The sequence below is a fragment of the Bemisia tabaci genome, chromosome 2 (assembly GCF_918797505.1).
Source record: "Bemisia tabaci chromosome 2, PGI_BMITA_v3".
Taxonomy (NCBI): domain Eukaryota; kingdom Metazoa; phylum Arthropoda; class Insecta; order Hemiptera; family Aleyrodidae; genus Bemisia; species Bemisia tabaci.
In genome coordinates this window covers 16,010,663-16,035,862 of record NC_092794.1, presented here as the reverse complement: position 1 = coordinate 16,035,862, position 25,200 = coordinate 16,010,663, and the positions used below count along the sequence as shown (strand labels likewise).

General features: G+C 41.8%; 1 protein-coding gene across 12 annotated transcripts in view; it reads left to right on the top strand.

Moving 5' to 3' along the window:
* mmd (disintegrin and metalloproteinase domain-containing protein mind-meld) overlaps window positions 1–25,200 on the top strand; it is a 292,368-nt gene that overhangs the window by 106,407 nt on the left and 160,761 nt on the right. For all 12 annotated transcript variants that reach the window (XM_072296762.1, XM_072296759.1, XM_072296764.1 and 9 more), the window contains exons 5-6: window positions 4,314–4,465; window positions 15,384–15,458. In XM_072296762.1, the coding sequence (XP_072152863.1) occupies window positions 4,314–4,465; window positions 15,384–15,458 (227 nt within the window). The remainder of the gene's footprint in view (window positions 1–4,313; window positions 4,466–15,383; window positions 15,459–25,200) is intronic.

The following is a 25,200-nucleotide window of genomic DNA, read 5'->3' as shown; positions in this document are numbered from 1 at the left end:
CTTGATTCGCGGAATTTCCGGAAAAAGATTGTCGGAATTATTTTCTCCAGTCATTCGCGATGGCTGAGCTGCCGCAGTGCTGCTACTCCTCTCTCCGTTCCTAACTCACTTCGGTTGGCAAATCTGCTGCGCTGAGAAAGAACGCCGTATGAACCTTCAGGCGTTGCCAAATTTCCCCCGTTAAAATACGAATTTTCGGAGAAACTTGTGCATATTTTTTTTCCAATTTTTCAAAGGATTTTAGTCGCAATGTTATGTAATATATTTGAAAGTTTGACAAAAGATGTTCGTAAATTTTCTCAAAAATAAATCTTTTATCCCGAGAAATTTGGCAATCTGCGAATGTTCATACGTCGTTTTTCCTTAGCACGGCAGAAATGTTGTCGTGCTGAGGACACGACTGATACGAAGGGCGTTGCAGAATTTTTTCCAATTAAGTAGCAGGTTGGAGTAATACATCTTTGTAAAATCTGTCTCTCTAACATCTTAGCACCGTTTATTTCAGTGTATGCCTTGAAACCTTATCAGAAAGTTCGATTGGTACACTTATAACATTTTTAAAAATTGAATATGTTAATGATAATAATATGGCGCCATTCGAGCGCTACATTTCACAACGATTTAGAGAGTTTCGGTTCAGCCTATTTTGAATTACATTGAGCAGGTTTTTTTTAGTGGAAATTAATATTTTTCAATTATCACTCCTCGTTCACTTGTAGCAACTTGCTAGATAGAGCATTAAAATACTTATATATTTAGGCGCACAGAGCAAGTTTCTTGCAGCGGTTTTTAAATGGGAGCAGTTTAAAATTTGTGTGCCGTGTTTGTTAACATTTGAACCACGACTTAGCAACTATATCAGTCTACATTCGATAGGCGATGCTTCAAATTTTGCGGCGTCGCAGAATTTGGACCATCACAACCACGCAGTAGATGTCACCTTTTCCAGGTCCTCATATAGGTGCGTATGTCGCAGTCACACGACCTCCAATTTGAGCTCCCCGCTGTTGAGCGTGCTATATGTATGTGCTACCTCCTTGTGCTAGATACGCCTGTGGTGACATATGGGCGTATTGGAGGAAATAGCCGCCCGTAGAGCCGTGTACAACAACTTTTTTCACATTTTTTCCCCGCACCTTTTTTTCTCTATTCGTCAGTGGATGCTGCGAATAATAAAGGGGGGAAAATTGTCATGAGAAGAATAGCCTGGACTGGTGGTCCGTCGTGACGAGTGGACGAGTCCCTCGATTGTGAGACTCGTGCATGGTTGCCAAGCTATGCTGAAAATTATCATTTTTCTTCATGCATCAGTCGCGCGTACTCGGCTCTTAAAAATTTTATAGGAATAACCTATCCCTCACTTCTCCAGCAGGGGTCTTGGTCTCCCCACTGCACAACGAAGTCTCCAGATAATTTCTCCAGAAACACTGTGCTCTTTTCGACGCAGTTCTCTCATCTTTCTCATCAGTTTTCTCGTCTTCTTCCTTTTCGCCTTCTCTTCTTTTTTCTCATCTCCTAAATTTTCTTCTTCCTTTCCATTTTTTCTGTTTTACCTTGTTTTTCATACCTTTCTTTCTTCTAATGCTTCCTTCCTATCATGTTTTTCCTCCTATTTTTACTCTGACAAAGAAAATTCCTAAATTTGCTGTAAATAAATAGAGTTTCTTGAATCACGAATAATGCTGCTTGCTATAAGCTACTTTTGTGCTTAACCCAACAAAAACCTCCAAGGAGGTGTTTTTGACATAAAAATATTCAGTTTGAACAAAAAAAAAAAAAAAAAAAAAAACTCTTGGCGGCAGATTCTAGAATTATAATGCTTGAGTCGTTTTTTTTTTCAGTGTAATGCGTCCCTATCTGACACATGGTAAGGAATCCTGAGACCCGAGTATGTCACCCCCAGCACTGGAAAAAAAAACACATTGGATCTAGAGTCCAGACTCTTGAAAACATTGACAAGAAAAAATACTCTTGATTCAATCGGATTTTTGCTTGAATCAAAACGAAATCCGCTCAAATTAAGAGGCTTGGTTCTTGATTTAAGCTAGATTCTGATTGAATCAAAGTACTTTTTCTGGTCGGTGTTTTCAAGAGTCTGAACTCTAGATCCAATGTGTTTTTTTTTTTCCAAGTGAGGTAGTAAAATATGCAAATCGCCGTACAATCTGGCAACCCGGGAGCTGCGACCGTGGCGTCATTGTCGTCTGAATCGTCTCGAATGTGGGGCACGTGGGGCGGGGCTTCAGGAGGGGGCGCGGGGTGCGGGTGCGGGGGCGGGGGAATCGCGTCCGAGGGGAAAGTTGTCAATTTTCAGGCTACCCGACGCAACTGACCGCAAATGATTCGATTTGACTGGGCTCGGAAACTGCGTTGTCATATCCGATGATGAAGCCCGCGCCCGGAGCGGCCATCGGCTCCGCCCCCGACGTCATCCGACAGCCCCGCGTCGCAAGATGACTCAAGCGAGCGTGACAGCCGTAAAATTTGCATGTTGACATGCACGCTGATTCGATCATCAACACCGGAGGTGTATCACCGCTCTTTATTTTTACTCCCTCGTTTTGTGTGTTGTCGTTGACTCTGGAACCCTCGTACATGGATAGGATTGCCGTGTCCGTGCTGTTCGCCGATTGCTTCATCAGATTTGGACGGTTCGTGCGGCTCTTGAAGGCCAATCTAAACTGAAAATTCGAAAAAGAGTTCGATTTATCGAGGGAGAAATGGATCTTACTCACCGAAAAAGTGTAAATCTCGTGCAAATGTTGGACCTAAGAGCTCTCGTTTAAAACAGATCTGAGGTAAAACGATCTGGTTGTTTCTGAGATCGAAAGAGGACAAACTGTCTATAGCGGCAAAGACGAAAATGTGTTAATTTGAATTGAGGTAAATTTTGCAACGTCAGTCGCGCAAAAAAAAACCGAGGGATGTTGGCACATTTAGAGTCCAAGGGCTTTCATTTAAAACAAACCCGAAGTAAATCGGTCCAATAGTTCCCGAGATCGAAGGAGGACAAACTGTCTGACGGTTACCCGAAAATGTATAAATTTAAATCGAGGTAAATTGTGTAACGTCGGGCCCGCAAAACGGAAAACTTAGGAGTGCTGGCAAATCTATAGGTCATCAGATTTGGACATCTTTCATTTACAACAAACTCGAAGTAAATTGGTCCAGTAGTTTCCCAAATCGAAGAGAGAAAAAAAAAAGCCGTAAAGTATTAATTATTTAGTTTCCGCAATTTTGAATTACGGAGATCAGAAGAAATATGGCAACATCATAGTATTTCTGCATACAGCATACGTCTTCTTCATACAGCATTTCTGTCTATATGTATAGTATACTATGAGAGATATGAAGAGCATAGAATGTTCCGTTGATCGAAGCTGTAGAAGTACTGAGCGCAAATTCAGGATCGGGGTGCCTTCAATTCGAGTGATACTTCCAGCGTTGCCGGAGAGTTAGTTTAGTTGCGTGACCTAACTTAACCCAGCCTGACTCCGTTGCGATCGGTTCTCGAGCCTTATGTAACCGATTAGAAACATTAAACTTGAGTACATCAATTACTGCTAAGGCAAAATTTGTTCCAACGTTTCGGAAGTACTTATCATGCATTATTTTTTACAAGGAAGCTCATAAAATTGTTTTTCTCGAATAGTTATCCTTGAATCTGTGTTACTTCATAAGCTTGGTATAGGTGAATGCTAGCTCGGCTCCCGTTCTATGAAATGAATTTGAAATTTGAATTTGGGTTATTTTTAACATAAAAGTCGATTTTTTAGTCAAATTTTCAAAATTCCAAAATCCAAGATTGTGACGTGGCCTAAAGTTCTATATCTATCCTTGCAATCAAGGTATGAATTTGTTTTCTATTCATTTTCAAAATTAGTTTACTCTCGGCTAATAAAGACTTTGGTGGAGGCTTCAACACTGATGTGCTGAAACTGCTTGTCGTCAATTTCGGAAAAATTCAACGTCCGGATGGACTTCGTCACTTGTAAAGCGTGTGGATTGTGAACGATCTTCCTCGAGACGTTTTTGGTTTTTTTGGCAAGCGGGGATTCCTACCTCACCAACAACACCGAAGAGTATTTAATTTGAATTGTCAATGTTTTACCTCACTCTGCGTTGAATTTTTATAAAGAAATATGTGTCATGGCTCCTAATTCTCAACTTTTCTGATGTTCCAATGAATTCGCAGCACCCACTTCCGACCTTCTTTTGTATACGTGCCATCTAGAATAATGTGTGTGTCCGTAATGTACTGCTATTTTAAACGAATGCGGCATCTCGCTAACGCATTTCCCTTTTTGTTTCAGGCGGCGAAGTTGAAAGACTGTTGCGTGAATACTGGCAGAACCGTGATTTGGTCCAAAGCATTGGAGCTCACTTTTATCAAATTATCTACCCTGTACAGCTTAGACACCACGAAAAAATGGGAATTTCTACCCGAGAGGTAGGGTCTCCCAAGGTAAGAGATAAAACTCATTCAATATACTATACTCTATTTTTTTTGTTGTTGCACCACGTGATTTTAAAATTTCCTAGGAAACACCCACATCTGTGAAGCTATACATATTATTCAAACAACTTCGAAAGTAGCCAAACTTTTATAGATACATCTTCCTCCATTCACAGCTTTTCCTCCTTCAATAATTTGCTTAAGATTGAGAACTCCAAGCTGCGGTAGAATAATCGACGATAGACTATATAATTGGCATCGTCAATCAACCTAAATGCTATGTTCGGTAATTTTGATGAGAAAGAAACAGCTTTCGTCGCACTTACGTTGGAATAGTTGAATTCAACCAATCGTTTCCCCTTAATTGAATTTTCTCGTGCTTCTTAAGTCACTAATTGCTCTATGATTCGTTACTGGCAACTTCTCAATGAACCGATGCCGTACACTGATTTGTGACACTATGAAGACCTATTTTTTTTTTTTTTTTTTTTTTTTTTTTTTTTTTTTTTTTACAATCTTTAAATAGCCCCTATTGGCTAATCCCACGCTTACCCTAGCTCCACGTGACCATTGTCTGAGACCATCAAACTCAGGTCACCTGTCCGGGAATCGAACCCGGGACCTCTTGGTTATAGGTTGGTTGATTAAATACATGAACCAATCAGAAATGGATTCGCATTGTCTTTACTCTCAGCATAAATGGACTCAAGATTCGACTATTAGCCTCCGACAGGTATATCGAACGGCACCGTCATTAACTCAGTCTCTCGAGTTTCGAGACACAAATGGACGTATTTCTGCCAAACGGAGCTATGTGCATTAAGACATGAGCCCTGAGACCCATAAGAATATATGCATTACAGGGCTCACGTCTCAATGCACATAGTTCTGTTTGATAGAAATACGCCCAAATGCGACTCGGGGATCACTCAGAGCCCTCGGAGAGGGACGCGACGGAAGAGCGTCTCACGAAAACCCCTCATGGTCGAAAATTGCACGGAGCCCCGCGATCCGGGCGCGCGGAAATCACGAGAAAGGGTAAGAGGCGAATCCGGGCCCTGTTCGGGTCCCTCGAGCAAACTCCACCGGGAGGGGGGCGGAGAGGGAGAGGGGGGGGGAGTTTATTAGGGTCGTGACGTCATGACGGCCCCGAGATTCGCGTATTGAGTTGCCATCACGTTTGCTGAGTTCTCGAGGCGAGTCCCGGGTCCCGAGCCCGTTTCAATTTGCCGTAAAGACTCATATTGACAGAGGCGGTCGTGTAATTAAGTGAGGCCCAAAGGGCTCGCCCTCGCCGCGCGCCGCGCCGCGCCCGCCCGGCCCGGGCAGCGGAAGGAGCGAGCGTAGTTTGTGGAGCACCGCGAGATTCGGGGCAAGTGGTCCGCCGGCCGCGGAGCTCCGCCGCACACCGGGCCGCAGACCTTGGAAACCGCCCCAAAACTGCTTAAGGTGATTCGATGGACGCCATATTTTGTGTCAGAACGGCATGCGATATACCCATAGGCGTAGCTAGGAGGGTCCTGGGGGGGCCTGCCCCCCCAGAAAAACGAAATCCTCCATTCCTCACACCCCCCCGCTCTCTTCACCACGAGAGGTGGTCCCATGCCTCCCCCCCCCCCCAGAGAAATTTCCTAGCTACGCCCCTGGATATACCGCATCAATTGGTCCCATTTTTTCAGCTACTCGTCATTTTCCTCCAATTTTGAGATCGCAATTCTGTTGTCAGGAGACCAAAGCACTCACTTACCAATTTTAACAAAGAAATTCCTCGTAATAAAGGCGTGATTTTTTAGACAGAAAACATCGCATTCGTTACTGATATCGAAACTGCACTCGAATGAGATATTTTCTCTCTAAAAAAAAACCACACCTTTATTACGTTGAATTTCTTTGTTAAAATTGGTAAGTGAGTGCTTTAGTCTCCTGACAACAGAATTGCGATCTTAAAATTGGAGAAAAATGACGAGTAGCTGAAAAAATGGAACCAATTGGTGCGATACATAGCATGCCGTTCTGACACAAAATATGGCGTCCATCGAATCACCTTAATAGCTCGGTTGAAGCTCTTGCTTGCCGTGAGGATTTCCCTGTGGCGTACTGCCGTGCTAAGTAAAAACGCCGTATGAGCCTCCAGGCGTTGCCCAATTCTCCTCGATAAAATACGAATTTCCTGGTAAACTTGTGAATATTATCTTTCCAAGTTTTCAGATAATATTGTTCACAATTTTACCTTGAATCCCTGAAAATTTCAAGGAAAAATATCCATAACTTTCCTCAAATATAACCGTTTTATTAAAGGGAATTTGGCAACCCTCGAATGTTCATACGGCGTTCTTCCTTAGCACGGCAGCGTACACGGGTACATTCTCAGAAGGTCTCCTATACCGAACAAAAATTGGACCGCACTAAGCGAAAAGGAACCGAGCCACATCAGCTATCGCCCAATTTATTTTTTTAAATGGAAACGGTTGTGCAGATTTTTGTGCAAACAGTGAATTTCTCTTGTAGAATATTAAATCGCCCAGTTGAATTTCGCAATAGCTGATGTGGCTTGGTTCCTTTCTGCTAAACGCGGACCGATTGAGGCTCTCCAAGGTATACGTCTTCAATAAAATTTCACACTACTGCCAATTATCTCAACTATACTCTTATTTTTACTAAATTTTACCTTTCTTCTGATTTACGGAATTTTCAATCTTTTTGAAAAAAATTCAGCTTGGAATAATTTGTAAATTCGCACAACTAGCTAAATTTGTCTGATGCCCGATTTTCCTCGAGAAGACTTTAAATTTTTAGCAATCACGGGAAGTTTGACTTTACGAGAACAAAAATGTGCAAACTATATATTTTTATCGTTCCCTTATCCTAAAATCCCTAAACCTTTAAATATCTTTGCTGTTTTTACCATCTCAAGACGTTTTCAAAACGCGGAATGCGGGATCTAACATGAGGATCGCGAGTCTTTTTTCTCGCACTGTGCCTTGAAATTTTTTTTTGAAATTTGAAGTTTGTCCACATTTCACGTGAAGCACCGCATCGCACAGTGAATCGAGTCAATCAGAGAGGTCGGACATGAAATTTTCGACTAAAACTGCAAATTTTGATGTTAATTTCGTCACATTTTAAATTTTTAGGGGTGCTCCTAGAAGAAATTTTCACGAGGAAACCAATAGAACCACTCTAATAATCTCAAAGTTTTGTATAGACGGAGTTTTAAGCTTTCAGAGTTCCCAAATTTTGTCCGATCTCTCCTATAGACTCGATCCACTGTGCGGCGAGGCGCGGGGGTCGAGGGGGCGCCGAAGGCACTTTATTCGTCATTCCGGCTTTATTCCATCGTGAAACCTAAATTTTGCATCTTCCTCGTCACCTCGCCCCGGCGCGCCCCGCCTTCCCGCGGGGGAGGTCTATTCAGATTACGTCGCGTCTCTCGCTCGGCGGAAGAAACCGCCACCCATCGCACCCCCCCCCCCCCCCTTGCGCCGCGACGCTTTCGGGGACTAATAATTTCATTTAGAGTTTGGGGGCGCCGCGTCGCCCCGGATTCGGATGACGCCCACCGTGGCTAACGAGTCGATGACACCGCACTGATCTGCATCTGACGAGTTGTACCTGTGCCCTCTCTTCATCTTTGCCGGATTCACTCCGAATTTCGGCGAATTTACTGCCGAAAGAGTGCACAAACAAAAGGAAATTTGAGATAAAAAGTATGATTGTCACATAGACTACATAGAGCACTGGAAAAAAGAAACACATTGGATCTAGAGTCCAGACTCTTAAAAACAGCGACATGAAAAAGTACTCTTGATTTAATCAGATTTAAGCTTCAATCAAGAACCAAGCCTCTTAATTTAAGCGGATTTCGTTTTGATTCAAGCAAAAATCCGATTAAATCAAGAGTATTTTTTCTTGTCAATGTTTTCAAGAGTCTGGACTCTAGATCCAACGTGTTTTTTTTTCCAGTGAGTCGTAATGTAAATGGAAGAGCTGGCGCCATGTTCTGGTCGACGAGTTCCGAGCCCGGTGTGCGCCGAGCCTCGGTCACTTTTTCGATACATTTTCGATCTAAAATGGCGATGTAGCTTACGTAGCAATTACTATCCTCTTTGTTTACATCACATGGCCGGGTTCCCGTGATTCGTAAACAATCAAATATGTATCATCAAAGTGACTCGGCGTGACACAGGAGTCTCGGGATTCGGGAGGTGAATGCTTAAAAGTGGCGCCAACCCTCCCATTGACATTACAACTCTATGTACTCTATGGTTTCTTAGCCAAGAAGGTTAACCCGGTAGTTAACGCTTCTTCGTCTAAGCCAGAGACGAGGAGAGACCCTCCATTGGTATCTTGTCAATGGTGGAAGCTTTTACTTTCGGGACTTCAACATTCAACTATTGACCTACCCACTTGGTCGATGGATAACAACGAGTTGAGAGTTTTATTTTTCAAACAAACCAAAGTTTGGGAAACTTTTCTGGCTCATGAGGTCACCCGAAGCTCATCATTCACCTAGTATAGGTAGGTAAATAGCCGCAAAATGGGTGATGACCGTTGCCCCCTTATGATTTTTCATAAGCAAATGTGGAATCCCCGAATGTCCGTCCTCAAGAGACCAGTGGAGGGTCTCTTATCTCTGATCTAGGTCAATAGGTCCCGAATTTGAATCCCAATTGGCACCACATTTTCATGTAAGTCACGTGCCCGACAACTGCCATAGTCATTGTCATACATTTTATGTTGCCTCTGAAATCATCTGCGGGAAGATAAATAATTATTTCTCTTTGCCGAATTAATTATTTATTCCGAACGCCAGGAGCAGAACAGAAATAATCGTCGTTCATCAAAATTAAAAATTATTCTAGTAATCAGTGAGTACCCTCGTTATTTATAGCGCAGTTACGGTAAAATCACGGCTATTTTAAGTACCGAATCATCCAGTTCGCCCATTCATGAAGTCACGAAATTCTTGGAACCCACCCGCTACGGAGGTTCACCGTAAGATGACAATGAAAGAAAATCGTACTTTAAATAATTTATTTAGAGCTTGCGACTTGAATGAACCGGAAAGGGCGCACTGTTGGCGAACTTCTTCCAAGTCACCTTCCACTCATCTGAATGGGACGTTTGGGAGAAGATGTTAGCCCACACTTCTACCACCTTTTGGACCGGTGTAGTTCAAGCTCGGTTCCATCCCACACAAACTCTATTGCCACTTCCTGGCTATAAATGTGAGCTGAACGCCTCGCTATCAGGGGTCTTCTTCCCTCGAGCGGAAGTTTTTTATCTTTCTATAATTACCCGCTCCTCGAACTTTTTTCCGTAATCAGTAAAAGAGCTGGCGGTTCCCCCTTTAAATTTCCTAATGATTCATGCTTCGTCCTATTTCCACGGCGCTCGAAATAATTTCCTCTCCTCCGTTCCTCTCCGATCATTCTACTGCTCTCTCTACTTTATAAATATATTTGAGACGTTCTTCACTGAGAAGTAAACTTCGGTCGTATGAACCGAATGTACGGTGTTCAATGTCGGCTGTATTGTTCGGTTAATGCGGTCGCTTTCTCGGTTCTGGAAATCATATCCTCGGTTCATGCGACTGCTTTCTCGGTCCTGGAAACCATATCCTCGGTTCATGCGACTGCTTTCTCGGTCCTGGAAACCATATCCTCGGTTTATGCGACACTTTCTCGGTTCTGGAAACCATATCCTCAGTTCAAGTAACCGAGTATTTCAACCGGACAGAACTAATGAAGAAGCTCGGTTGCGCGAACCGAGAGAGCGATCACTTGAACCGAATAATGCGGTCGACTGTGAACACCGTACATTCGGTTCATATGACCAAATTTTTTTTCTCAGTGTGGAGGAAACTGCGCTAAGTCTATTTCAGGGAAAAGTGAGTGAGTTTGTCAAAATTATAGAATTTTTTCCTCTGGATTTTTTTTTTTGTTTTATTTCCTGAAGTGAAAAATCAGTAATATTCTGCAAGGTTCTCTTTCGAAGTTATGCTGTCGAGTTCTACTTAAGCTTTGTTAATATTATCCTTTTTATGATGTTATGTAGGATCTGCTTAAAAGCACAATGTAAACAAGGTGGGGTCTCACGAAGAAAAGAACAATGTAAAAAACGACTATGAGCTCCCCCACATAGTATTCGAGCCACATGTTAATTTTTTTCCCTCTAACATCTTTACAATCTCATGATTCTCCCTGTGGAAACTCCTCGGAAAATCCTTGATACTGATTTTGAAGCTGTCATGAGCCTCGCAAATGGAAAAACGCGTGCATTTACCCCGGAGCCGCGGCGTCCTTTTCTCGAGACGTCCCACGCGACGGCAAGAGGAAAGCAGAGAGCAACAATTACAGGCGACGCACAGTGGATCGAGCCAATGAGAATGGTCGGACATGAATTTTTCAATCAAAACTGCAAATTTTGATGTTTATTTCGTCACATTTTAAATTTCAAGAGGTGCTTTTCAAGAAGAAAAGTTCACGAGAAAACCAATGAACCCATTTTTGGAACCTCAAAATGTTGTATAAACGCACTGAAAAATAATTCTCGGCGTTTTTACCAAGGTCCGTTGGTACCTTTACAATCCCTCTTTTTTTTACCAAGTATTGGTAATTTTACCAAGGCAGACTGGTAAGCTTACCTGAAAACCGGCATTCTTACTGTTTTTCTCAGGTAAGAATACCACTTTTATTGGTTTAACTTTGCCATTTTATCTCGGTAATTCTACCACAGTCGATAAAAAATATTGGCGTTTTTACCGGGGTCCAGTAAAATACGAGAAGTTCAAAATGTTCGAGATCTGGAAAATTACCGAATTCGAAATGGAATTTAAAAAAACAGGAAAATCAGTTTTAGTGTAATTAGCAGTGTATTTAGTAAACCTTCCTCACTAAACCGCCGTAATTCTTACTCATAGACAAGTAAACTTGGTCTGAAATTAAACGTGAAACTTGGAAATTACGATTGCCAGTAAATTAACAACGATATTTTGTTTTTCAGTGCGGAGTTATAAGCGTTTAAAGTTTCCAAAGTTCGTCCGACCTCTCCTACTGACTCGATCCACTGTGCGACACTACACCCGTGACGCGGGAGACACACGCATTATTCCCGACATGATTGTCACCGACCGAATGGGAGCGAACGTATCGAACGTGCTGAGCCGGGGGCGGGACAAAGCCTCCTCCGTTAGCGACGTCACCCACCTCGCGAGATTTCCACGGAAGCTCAGGTGGCACATTATAAGCACTCGAAAACTTTATTACGGATTCTTTGTGCCGGGAAATGCATGCTTCACAACTTCCCAAATAATTATTCGCGCTCGGCGGCGCGGGCTCTAAAAATACCTCCGCCGTCGCTGAGCCGACTTGGAAACAATTCCGTTCCCGTGCGTTCCGTTCCGTTCCGTTTCGTTCCCCTTTCGAGAGGGGGATCGGGTGCTCCCGGATTCTCTCATCGCGAGGACGCCCTCTCGGGGTCGGATCGATCTGAAACCACCTGCTTCAGGGGCTCTGGAAAAAACCGTATGAGTTTTCGAATGTTGCCAATAGTGGCGTCACTGAAAAAAAAAATCTCGGTGTATTTACTAAGAAAAGGTTAAAATTATCAAGAATTCAGGGTTCTATTTGATCCCAGTTTTTTCTTGGTAAAATCACCGTTTATGGAGTTGGTAATTTTACGGAGAAATCTCGGTAAAATTATTGACTTTCTCGGTAATTTTACTGGACCCCGGTAAAAACGCCATCGACTGTGGTAGAGTTACCGAGATAAAATGGCAAAGTTACCGGGAATTGATTACCAATAAAAGTGGTATTCTTACCTGAAAAAACAGTCAAAATACCGGTTTTTAGGTAAGCTTACCAACCTGTCTTGGTAAAATTACCAGTAACTGGTAAAAAAGTGAGATGGTAAAGGTAACAACGGACCTTGGTAAAAACGCCGAGAATTTTTTTTCAGTGTGGCGCGCTTTGCGATGTATCGATTGATCGGCCATTTCAACCTACGTAATAAGTATCGATAAACAGGATGTTCGCAGCGAACATCTTCATACTCGATTATTTACCTCAGCTTCAAATGGAGAAATATCGATAGATCGCAAAGCTCGACACGCCACTGGTTGCCAAATTGTGTCCAATAAAATATGACGCAGCACGGCAAAATGTGCCTCAAGGTGAAAATTCTCGAGTTGGCCCCGAAGATTGGCCTCTGTGAGCGCTTCGAACCGTGAGCGTTACTTCCCAACACAAATAGGGGTTCACTAAATAGCAGGTTGTGTTCATTCAACACAACGATAAGTTTTGTTCATCCACAGTGTTTCGGTCACTGAAACACCAAATTTTTCCATCTCTCAATGACAGTGCCAACGTCATGTTCAAATGTTTTTGAAACGAGCGCGGCAACTGAGGAGCTTGGAGGTCAAGGAGCATAAGTGCAGTTTTTGCTACTTCGAGAAATACGTGTTTGAAGTTTCGAAATTACATGGATCCTTATGACGGAAAGAAAATTCAAACTGACTTTTTGATGCTTAAAAAGTATAATTTTGGGAGCAAATTTTTCGCAGAATATGTATGAAGACTAGCTTTAAATGGACTACATTTTGCAATTTGGAACTATAAATTCTGACCCGGTTTAAAAACAACGTATGTGTCATTCGTTTCCCTATGCACATAAGTGTTTTTCCAGAAAAGCCAGAATTTATAGTTCCAAATCGCAAAATGCAGTCCAAATGAAATCATTATCATTTCAATTTGTCTAAAAACTGCATTTATGCGCATTGTCCTCCAAGCCCCTATATTCAACATAAACATTGTCCCCCCCCCCCAAAAAAAAAGAAAAATATCCTCCAGACCCCTCAACTCACCTCAAGTTACAGAGTATCACATGAACGAGAGGAACTGCCTCTGAAGTCCTCCTCTTTCTCCCCCTTCAGCACTCATGATGTCCCAGTATCGATTGAACGAGGAAGAGACAGTGAGAAATAAATCGCGGGAAGATGGAGTGTAGGTGGGAGTAAATCCGTGAAACGCGAGAGATGATGGGAGTGTTCGCTTTATTAAATCGGTAACAGAGCTTATTTAAATTGTTTTATCGCTCGCATCGAGTTCCTCTCGCGGCTCGGGCAAAACAGAGCGGGAATCGCTCAGGGGTGCGTGAAACACATCAAGACAATCCAATCGGAGAATTAAATCCGGGCGCCTTCAAAAATCAAAAGCGGAAACAGCTTGGGGGCGGCAAAATATCGATGGAGCACGGGATTTTCCTCTGCGACACGACGACTGCATAGTGTCGCATAGCGTCCGCTCCTCCGGCGTAAGGGCGTATCTCAATTGCAACGTGAGCCTTGTTCTCCGTTTAATGCTATGCTTTCCGGGGCCCATTCGGAATTCGAGATACGTCCTTACGTTGGAGAGGTGACGATATTACCGCGCTGCGGCCCGCCTCAGTCCCCGTGTGAATGGCGGATTTTCGATTTGTACGCTGCCGTGCTAAGAAAGAACGCCGTATGAACATTCGAGAGCTGCTAAATTTCCTTCGATAAAATATTTATTTATGAGGAAAGTTGTGAATATTCTTCCTTGAAATTTTCAGGAGCTTTAGGTGAAATTGAGAGCAAAATGGACCACACAAAAGGTACAAAAAAAGGAAAAGGAAAGGTACAAATTTCAGCATTCTGATACATGTTTCTTCACCAAAATTTCACTCGGAACACGATACGCACAACGAAAATTACCGAAATCAACTCCTTCCGAAGATATTTAATGATTCTTGGTGCGTGAATTGAAACCACCCGCTCATAAAAACTCAATGCTATACCTGATTCACATCCCGCGCTAAACGTTATCATGAACGTCTCTGCGATAAAAAAATCTGGTGACCTCAATCTTGACGCTTTGGCTCAGCTATAGCAAATTACTTATGGTTTGATAAAACACATGGTGGGAAATGAACATTGCTCGATTGAGAGGCTTGCTGAAACCGTTGTAGTGCGCGATTTGACTCGCATAGAGCTTTGAGTTTCTTGCGAGCGGGCAGTTCAAATTCCTCGTAACCAATGTGAAATAAAAATATTAGTAGCTCCGATAGGAGTTGGTTTCAGTAATTTTCGTTGCGCGAATCGTGTTCTACGTAAAATTCTAGTTAATGAAGATATATTAGAATGCTTAAATTCTTACCTTGTCTAGTGGTCCATTATCTGAAAAATTGGAAGAAAAATATTTATAAGTTTACCAGGAAATGCGTGTTTTATCAATCGAAATTTGGCAACACCTGAAGGTTCATTCGGCGTTTCTCCTTAGCACGGCAGTACGAGACTCTACTGAGGTAAAATTGCAAAAGAAACACGAGGGTGTCACCGGTTTTGCATGTATCTCTAGAAAACTCCAGCTTTGGTCTCGAATCAGCCCCCGAGGTCAAGAAAAGCTGCAGATGTGAATTTGGAGATCCACATGGACAAAAACCGTCACGCTATTGAACAATTCTTGAACGAGCTTTTCTTCAAAGAGCTGTGGGAGGACAGCAGCCAGATTGTGTATGTGATTGTGATTACAGCCAATATTATGTACCAGCAGGTCAATTGTTGGAACTTAGTCGTGTCTCGTTAAAACGTTTTCGAAGGCCAATTAAAATTAGAACGTTATTTCCGGGGAAACGTTTTTTCGAACAACACTGTTACGAGAAATGACCGGCGGGGGCTTGAAAAAATGAATTTTGTTTTGAGGAAAACGTTATTTCGAAAAACCTTACAACTAGATGCGATTGTACATCGAACGACATTTCACCACTATGTTTTACATAATTTACTCCACCTCTACGTGTAGCTTTAGGACAAGAGTTGGCTGAAACTCGCACCATTAATTTATTCTCAGTTTTTAAACTTGTTTTTTGAACACGCAGTAATTCTTGAATTTTTCAATTGTTTTTGCAGTTCCCTCAGCGCAATTTCGGTGGATACGGAACCGACGGAGGGAACCAAGAATACGCTGGCCGCGGAAAATCTAGGGTGAGTTTACTTCTTACCCTTTTCCCACTTGTCTTTTATAAATCAGTCGATGTAACAACCAATTATATATATTGTCAACTCTTATTTGACCTACTGAGCTCAAGGATTATTGAATAATGGACTTGCTTTGGGTTTTATAATCGACTCATTCCCATGATATTTCATCAACAGTCGCTGCTCCGTCTACTAGTTGTATTGAGCTTCTAATAGTCTTTGACTCCAATCATCTGCCACCGGTGGGCCAGGGACTGACTACCCAAAAGGTGCAGTTCTTCTGGAAGTGAAACATCAATACCTGCATCCTGTATCTTAATCCTCTAATGGAACTGTACTTAATGTGATCATCAACCTAATGTAATGACAGCAATCGAAAACACAGGAAAATGCGTAAACAAGGCTAAAATTTAATACACAAAGGCAGGACGTTCTGCCATCCTGCAACGGTCCTGCAAACGTCCTGCCTTTGTATTTTGTATTTTAGCCTTGTTTCCGCATTTTCCTGTGTTTTAGATTGTCGCTTCCGTTTCGGGCTCCTCTTACATTATCTTTGTTTTAGTAATGTAATGTTTATAATATAAATTCGGTTTTTCTCGAGTTCACACAATTGTTACTTGCGTCCTTCATTCATACAAAAATTGAAAAAATTGCAGTAACAAGTAAAAATGTATCCCGCGATACTTCCTTATACCTACTACCTACCGGTAAATAAATGACCTTCAAAGAATATCAACAACAGCAGAATTGTGCAATAGCACGTTGTTGAACATTAAAGTTAAAAATAAAATAAAAAAGCTGCAATTTATTTCATTTGCCTGTTAATAGCTCGCTGATACAAATATGCTTTATGACAGTTTAAAAAAATTGGCCTCCGGCCAATTTATGCGCGGCGCTTCGCGCCGCGTACCGGCGCTACGCGCCGGCATTTGGGGGGCTTCGCCCCCCCATCCGCTTAGCGGATTGGTGCGGGGACCGCACGGGACTTTCTCGCTCGAGCCGGCGCTTCGCGCCGGCATAGACACTTTTACTGGAATATTTAGAAAAATACTGCCAATTTTACAAAATCATAAAGTTTGATTGGAATTTTGATCACAGGATAATAGTTATGAAATTTTTATTCAAACCACTGAACTTTATTGTAAATGTCTTCGCGATATGTGATGAATTCATATATTCGGACTCGACTTGTTGATTTTATGAGGCATCTTCAATTAAATATGTAATTGATTAACAAAGTCTCCTGTCAAAGATGGCGATCCGTAAAAATCTTAGCTTTTCTACGATTCATTAGGATCCATTAGATTCATTGACATCATACTTCAGATACGATTTTATATTATAATCTCTCCTTAAGCACGGTCGAAAGCCATCAAATATCTACTTGAATGGGTAGAATGACTATTCGATGTTCAAATAGTCTTAAAACTAAACGGTTTTCGCATAGCATCTCCCAAATTTTAAATTTGGCGGGCGAATCTACCTGCTGGAAGGTTCACCACACGCCCGCCAGGAGCGCCATCTCCTTACCGCGTATCCCTGTAATTCAAAGCGAAAACAATAGAGAGCGCTGAGAGCGCCATCTCCTGTGCTGCTGTCGACAAAAGTCAACAATTTATAACCTCCTTTATTAAGTAACAAGCATTAAATCAGTCATATTTGTGCCGTATTATTATATTATATTATATTTGTGCTTAGTACCTCGTAAAAAGAAACCGCGAAAGATGGAATCTGCCGGGATTCTAAATTCATTAACAACAAACATATTAGTATTTAATAAAGATGTAAGTGTCAGTTGTTGCGTCAGCTTGATGACTCATAGTAACTATATAAGTATTGTAAGTACCTACCTAATTAGTTGTCTAATTTTGCTTGGTGTATACCTAAGGAGTAATTTTGGAAATAGTATATGATGCATTATATAATGCATTTGAATTCCTAGGTTTCACCTGACTCAAAGCGTTTGCTGCTATTATCTAGAAGCGTTCCGACTCATTTATCAGAGAATTGAGCGTTTCCTATCGGCCCCTCTGCAATTATGAGATTAGTCCAAGAATCCTTTAGGAACTTAAATTAATGACTCAGATGGTGCTTTTGAGCCAACTTTCAAAGAATTAAAGGCATTTTTTCAAAATCTACAGTCCATGAGCTCTCCGTGTGACCGAAGTGCTCTCCTCGCTATATGACGCGTAACCCTTCAATTTTTAGTTTAGTCCAAAGACCTCATAGGAACTTACATTATTGAACCAGGTGGTGCTCTTATGCCAACTTTCGAAGAAATGAAAGGCATTTTTTTTTCAAATTTACAGTCTTTGAAAATGAGTTGTTTGTGTGATGTCGCGGAGCAAAGTGCCCTACTTTTGGGCCTCGTAATCCCTTGAATTTTGAGTTTAGTCCAAAGATCTTTTAGGAACTAAAATTAATGACCCAGGTGATGTGCTTGATGCCCACTTTTAAAGAATTAAAGGCATTTTTCAAAATTTACGGTCCCTCAAAATGAGCTTTCCGTGTGATTTTGCTGAAAATGGACCTTTAACCCAATTTGACCCTAGCCCCCCCAAATTTTAGCGTACCCCAAAATCGTTGGACGTGCATAAGGAGACCATAAATATGGTGTTCTGTGAGGATTTTGAATGAAATCGAACAGATAGATTCTGAGATATCGCTGTAGACAGATTTGGGGGACGTCGGACGGACGGACACACATTTTTTCAAGTATGGTTATTTTGACTCCTGGGACCTTAAAACGTCTAGAAATGATGAAATTTCAACTTTTTTTTTTTTTTTTTCTTGGAGGATGACAATACTTCCTCTCTACCCTAGGGGAGCGAGAAAGTAAAAAGAAGAAGGAGAAGAGAAAGAGGAGGAGGAGGAGAACAGAAGTTGGGCATGTACATAGTCTTGTTTGAATTTGCCCAATTCAGCCGCAGACCGCGGGGAACTTTTTGCAATAGCAGCTGATCAAGTTCCGAGAAAAGCTCCTCAGAATCGTGGCGCTCCCTCTCCCGAGACGAAACAGAGCTTTTTCAATCAGTCTTAAAGAGCTTGTGTAAGCAATAATTTTTCTCCCTCGGCACTTGAAAACATTAGTAAACTTTTAGCAAAGAATTGCGAGGTGGGGGAACTCTGGTCTCCGGTGCGGCGCGGCGGTTCAATAAATTTACTTAACTGATTCCGAGCGAACCCGACTTGAGAAGTTAATGCTTCTCGAGCACTAGTTTGTTCGTTAATTTGGAAAATGCCAGCGCATTACTGATGTTGAAGAGGCGAGCCAGGTTTTTTGTGTTTTACTTTTTTCGCACCCTTGTCATGGACGTGTAGTAATATCACAAAAACCTGTTTTATTGTTTATTTTATTTTCTCCATACTTTTCTAAAAAAATCTTCAAAATAATGGGACAAATTTGACCAAAATCAGCCTTACTTAATTAGACGTTGCCCAATTGCTTCTGATGTTTCTATTTTTTAAACAGAAAACCTGGCAACTCCAGATCTTAAACTTTCTTTAGTATTTCCTTAATATTTAAGGTACATTCACGGAGAGTTTAAAAACTTCAAGTACCTAGTTTAGTTCAATGTTAATTTTGACAGAGGCCTTGATCAGATAAAGCGTTCATCAGTCCATACTTTTCCAGGTATGACAAACTGTAATTTGACTGTAATGTGACAATTCTTCTTTTTACATGTTTATTTATGCAAAGAGACTCAGTCATCATGTTTGACATGAAGGTTTCACACGATAGTATCCTATTCACTAACGAAAATATTGAGGGACACTCGTAAATAAATGAGTCTTTTTTTTCAATTCCCTTTTTTTCGAATAAATTTTATGATACGAAGAACTGAAACGTTGCAAGATTATATTTTCCGACAGAGAATAGCTACCTCTAGTTTATCTTAAAAACATCATGTATGTCATCATATGTTTCTTTATGCAGACAGGTGCTTTTACGGATTCGGTAAAAATAGTAGTTGCTTTATATGCAGTCCAGTAGATAGTAAATGGGTCATATCTACAAGATTGTTAAAAACACCTAAGTAACCACAGAGTTTAATAGGACCATGGCTGGCTATCGGCATGGATTCGGCCTCTCAATTTCTCATACGTCCACATCTAACCTAAATTACCGATCCTACGCTGCATGCACATAGCCCCCCCCCCCCCCTTGTACTCTTAATGTGGATAAGAGAAGTTTACTTGCCGCTATCCAAATTGACGTGGCGATGGCGATCCTGTAACGTCATTGTTGATGAAGAGCCATCGAGGATAATCTGCGTGAAATCTAGATGGAGGATGAGTGAATCTGAGCGATGACGCCGCACAGTAGATCGAGTCAATCAAGAGAGGTCGGGCATGACATTTTTGACTCAAACTGCACATTTTGATGTTTATTTAGTCACATTTTACATTACAAGGGGTGTTTCAAATACAAAATTTCACGAAAAAACCAATAGAGCCACTTTTAGAACCTCAAAGTTTTGTACAAACGGAGTTACAAGCTTTTAAAGTTTCCAAATTTTGTCCGACTCTCCCATTGACTCGATCCACCGTGCGCCGGCGCGGTAGGCGGGGCGGGCGAGGCGGCAATGCGGCTTTATACACTCGACGGAGACGATACGTGAGTAAATAAAGACGCTATAAAAAATGTAGGCGGTTATAATTTCCGCGGCGTAAGCGCGGGGGAATCAAGGCGTAAAACGGCGAGGAGCAGTAGGCGAGCGGGAGAGCTCAAAGCGCAGAGCGGCGAGGAGCCGCAGACAATGCTTTATACCGCGGCAATAACGTCCCGAGTCGTAAAAGTTATTCCTCAGTCGAAAAGGGACCGAGAGCATCGCTTTTATTGATAGCATAAAAATCTGGCCCAATTAAGCTTTATTGATGGGGAGTATTCTGCAAACGCTTATCCCTGCCGCCCTCTCGTCACGCCGCCGCGAATCTCGCGGGACGGGTGGAGGAATTGGAGCGAGAGAGGGGTGAGAAGGGGGGAGTGAGAGCACACCCCGAAAAAACGACCCCCCCCCCCTCAGCTACTATCCCGAGCGAGGAACACTCGCGGCTGTCTTCGGAATTAGAGACACGTTTCAGCCTTATGTAGTTTCTTAATAAGGGGGCTGGTTGCCCTTTTCTTCCCCGTGACAAACCTCTCTCTCCGCCTCCTACCCCCGGGTAAACTTACAGATTCTTAACTCTGGTCTAACAGACTCAGATCGTGGGATTTCTAACATTTAGACGCATCAGACATCGAAAGAAAGGGATGAAAAAGGAGAAGAAGGAGGAAAAAAGAGAGATATGTTAAAGGAAGAGATGTCAGGTCACTTAATTTTTCGATTGTATCGAGCTTTCAACAGCGCATCCATGAGAAAGACATGCAAATGCAATGACGTAACATTCCATCATTACAAACGGAACTAATTGTAGGCGCTTCGGCGTTTTTAATCGTAAAGCTTTGATACAACCATTCGTGCACAATGGATGTCCATGTTGCATGCGCACAAATTGAAGGCGCTCCAGTTTTTCAGTTAAGACCAGACCCGGCCAGCAATCACTCGTGCTTAAGAGATTTTTATGTTGCATTTGCAATCGCGTTGACAACAAAAAACCTAAAATGATAAAGAAGCGTTTTGGGGAGGACTGTTGCAGCGCCGTTACAAAGTGTTATTTTTGTTGAAATGATAATGGCAATGACTTGTAGAATGAGAAGGTATTTTCTGACTATGAAAGGAGAGGAGGCCGAGAGGGATAAGAAAAAAAGAAGAAGAAAGATGTGATGATGGTGATGCTTATGATGATGATGCTAATGCTAATGATGGTGATGGTGATGACATGTTGATAATAAGAAGGAGGATGATTAATAGGGAGAAGAGGAAGAATAATTAAAGTAATTCTAAATAAATTATTTTTCTTTGTTTCCTCCTGTTCCTCCTTTTTTCTTACTATTGGCTTCTTTTACCTCTTTTTCTTTTCTCAAAGCTCGCACCAGCGTCGCAAAATTCATCCGTTTTTTTGAAATTCATAATTTATTGACCTAATACATTGACTTGTTTTTAAAGAATTATTTTTGGCACTGTGCCGTATTGTGTATGCTGAATTTTACGGACGCAACTCCTCCCCATTGTAATATGGCTATCTCATTTTACTTTATTTTTATTTCATCCCTCCCAAGCTCGTTCCCTTACTTTCTTTTATATGATTACTCATTTTTCTCACGTAGTATAGTCAGCAAGTGACGCAAAGCTAGCGGAACAAATCGAAAGACACGCTCTCAAACGAGAAATACTTAGTAAACTTAACATTGCTCTTAATTAAAGTATCGTAACTTCTAGCTATGGTCTCACATTTAAACTTGCGTCTGCGGTACCTCTGGCAAGAATTAGCAACATCGAGATGTTCTATTGAAAAAATTTACTAGAGCTAAAAGGCAAGTTGTCCCGAGTTTAACAAGAGGGGACTAAGTTTCTCGAGAAAGGAAGGATTCGTTCGTTGAAAGTGGTTGGCAGGATTCCATACTTAATCGGATTAAGTAAACTTTTAGCGCTACCATTTTAATTTAAATGATTCGTAGGCTATTTTTCCTCATATTTGACCACCCGCGAGGAAAAGTACCTAGTACACGGTAGAATATATTTTCAGTCGAGCAATATTTGTAAAGTCGAAAATTTGGAATTTCCGTTTGACACAGAAAAAAGGGAAAAGCGCCGTATGAGCAAAACAACTCCCCAAATTTTTCGCTTATTCGCTTATAAACATCTCGTGAGCACGAGGAATTGTAAGTCAAGTGATGCCAATAAGAAAACTAGAACGCCTTCAATTTCGAATGTATGCAACACGGACATCCCTCGAGCGCGAATAGTTGTATCTAGACGTTGCCGTTAAAAATGCTACAGCGCCTTCAATTAGCTCTGCTTGTCATGATGGAATCAATTTTATCATTACATTTTCGTGTCGTCTCTTTAAAATATGAGATTGAGTCCTCAATACAATTAGAAGTACAAAAATAAGTAAAATAGGTAAATACATGCGGGCAAAACGTATCAATAAAATGAAGGCTAGTTTTTTGCGGGGGTCATTTGACCTCATTCATTTAAATTTCTCATTTAATTCCACATCGTATCGTAAATTGTTACTACTTGTAATTTCCGTGAGTAGCGGTGTTGTTATATACGATTCTTTTTCGGAACATTATCTGTATAATAATGAGCAGTGTTATTTTTTTGTGAACAATTTCCGAAAACACTTTACACCGGAAAAATGGCATATTTCCTGCTACGGGGTTTTTTTTTCTTTCTTTAAATTTCAAACGAGACCTTTGAATGTAATTTCGGGGGATTCTTATTGCATTTTCTTCGTCCCACACAGGATATATTGAGATTTTCGAAAAACAAGGCTTGATCCTCGTATTTGCGTTCTCTTAAAAAAATGAAATAGCAACAAATATTTTAAAGCGTCGCAAGGGTAATACTTCGTCACCTTCCGGCCATAGTATCACAAGCGCCATGCGACGTTTAAAAATTTCCGCCGCCATTTTATTTTTTCACAAAGAAATTTTTCAACAAAGCAGTCCGAAAATATCACTGAATTTTCTTTGTGCTGCCAATAAAATTCAGTGGCATTTCAAACATATTCAACACTTAATTTCTCTGTAAAAAAATAAAATGGCGACGGAAATTTTGAAACATCGCATGACGCTTGTGATACTTTGGCCGGAAGTTGACAACTTCCTTTCCGACTTTCATCATCAATTCGTATAAATGCGAGCAGGGCGGCGACTGCCAGTGGCAGGCCTACCCGGAATCCGAGCAGAACTTTTCTGCACGGTCGCAACGGCCAAGCGTCTCGGACCGGACCGAGGGTGGAGAGAAATCGTTTAGAAGGAATTGTATCATTGAATAAACGCTGATATGTTTACTCAACCCTCATGAGCGCAAATAATGATAACACCGCCCGGGAGGGAACTTGGGAACACTTTGCTTCAAGTTTCTCTCTTGACGGGATTTATTAAAAAAGACGGGAAAATAAATACTCATTCCGCGTTCGCTTACTGTCTAGTGTCTGTTTCTAAGAGCCGCCAAGTGCGCGGGATACACGGGATCCGCCGAGAAGCGGTGCACAGTGGACCTAGAGTCCCTTTATACAGAGAGTCAAGACAACACCCCCTCATGGAGTCACTAGAGTCCCTTTATACTGAGAGTCAAGACAATTTGAATCCATTTCTGATTGGTTCCCGTATTTTAGGCCTCCACAGTGTCACAAACGGGAATAAAGATTACATTTTCACCAATTGCAAAGATTATAATCTGGAATGGACCAGGGAATTACGGGTTCGGCAAGGAACAAATGGAATGAGAGGAGGAATGGAGAAAGGCATTTGAGAATGGGCCGATCAAAGATTACGAAAAGCGTTCAATTTCTGTAATCTTTATTCCCGTTTGTGACATCCATGAGCCAAATTGTCTTGACTCTCAATATAAAGGGACTCTAGGAGTCACAAACGAGAATAAAGATTACACAAATTGAACGTTTCTCGTAATCTCTGATCGGCCCATTCTCAAATTCCTTTCTCCGTTCCTTCTCTCATTCCGTTTGTTCCTTGCCGAACCCGTAATTCCCTGGCCCATTCCAGATTATAATCTTTGCAATCGGCGTAAATGTAATCTTTATTCCCGCTTGTGACACTCTGAAGGCCTAAAATACGGGAGCCAATCAGAAATGGATGTACATTGTCTTGACTCTTAGTGTGAAGGGACTCCAAGTGGACCGAGTCAATTAAAGCGGTCGGACATAAAATTTCTGACTACAACTGCAAATTTTGATGTTTATTTCGTCACATTGTATATTTCAAGATGTGTTTATTGAAGAAAATTTTACGAGAAAACGAATGAAACCACTTTTAGAACCTTAAAGTTCTGTATAGACGGAGTTATGAGCGTTTAAAGTTTCCGAATTTTGTCGGACCTGTCCTGTCGACTCGACCCACCGCGCGGTGGACCGCCGAGCGCGTCAAATACAATCGGGCTTTTTGAATCTGCTGTCAATTACATTCGAGCTCGAGGAAGATTGTTGCAAACTCGGTTACGGTTCCGAGTGAAAAAGTTATTTCCTTGTTTCCTCGTATTTGCTCTAGCCCCGAGCCCGGTGCAACCGGAGCGGAGAGAGAGTCAAAAATAAAAACTCGTGTAATGCTTCCCGGAATGTGTTTTCGGCGAGGGCTTTTCTGGGAACGGGATCGTCCGCCGAAAGGGAAAAGTGAAGACGAGATTCAGATGTCACGTCCTGATTTATTTTATTAGTTTGGCCTTCTCGGAAAGCGTGGGCGGGGGGGGGGGGGGAGCTCCGCTGCAAGCTCACGTGGGGGAGGCACCAGGAATGTTGACAAACCTCGACACCCGGAAAATAGACTGGTTGAGCGACTACGTCATTCGGTATAATATCGAGCTCTTAGTTCAAACCAGAACAAATTAACGCCGGCCAGGTTGGCCTAGCGGTCAGCGCGTCTGACTCTAGATCAATAGGTCCCGGGTTCAAATCCTGGTGGTGGCGACACATTTTCACGGAACTGACGAGTGGATCTGCAGAAACGACCTAATCGACGATTTCGCTCGAGTACGCGACCATATCGCTGCTGCCAGCTATGCTTCTTGACGGCATACTCAAAAATTGTTCTGCCTAAATCGATTCACTTTTTTCTTTAATGAAATCCAAAACTTATGCTAAACGTTATTGAATACGGATGCTAGGGCTTGGTGAGTTT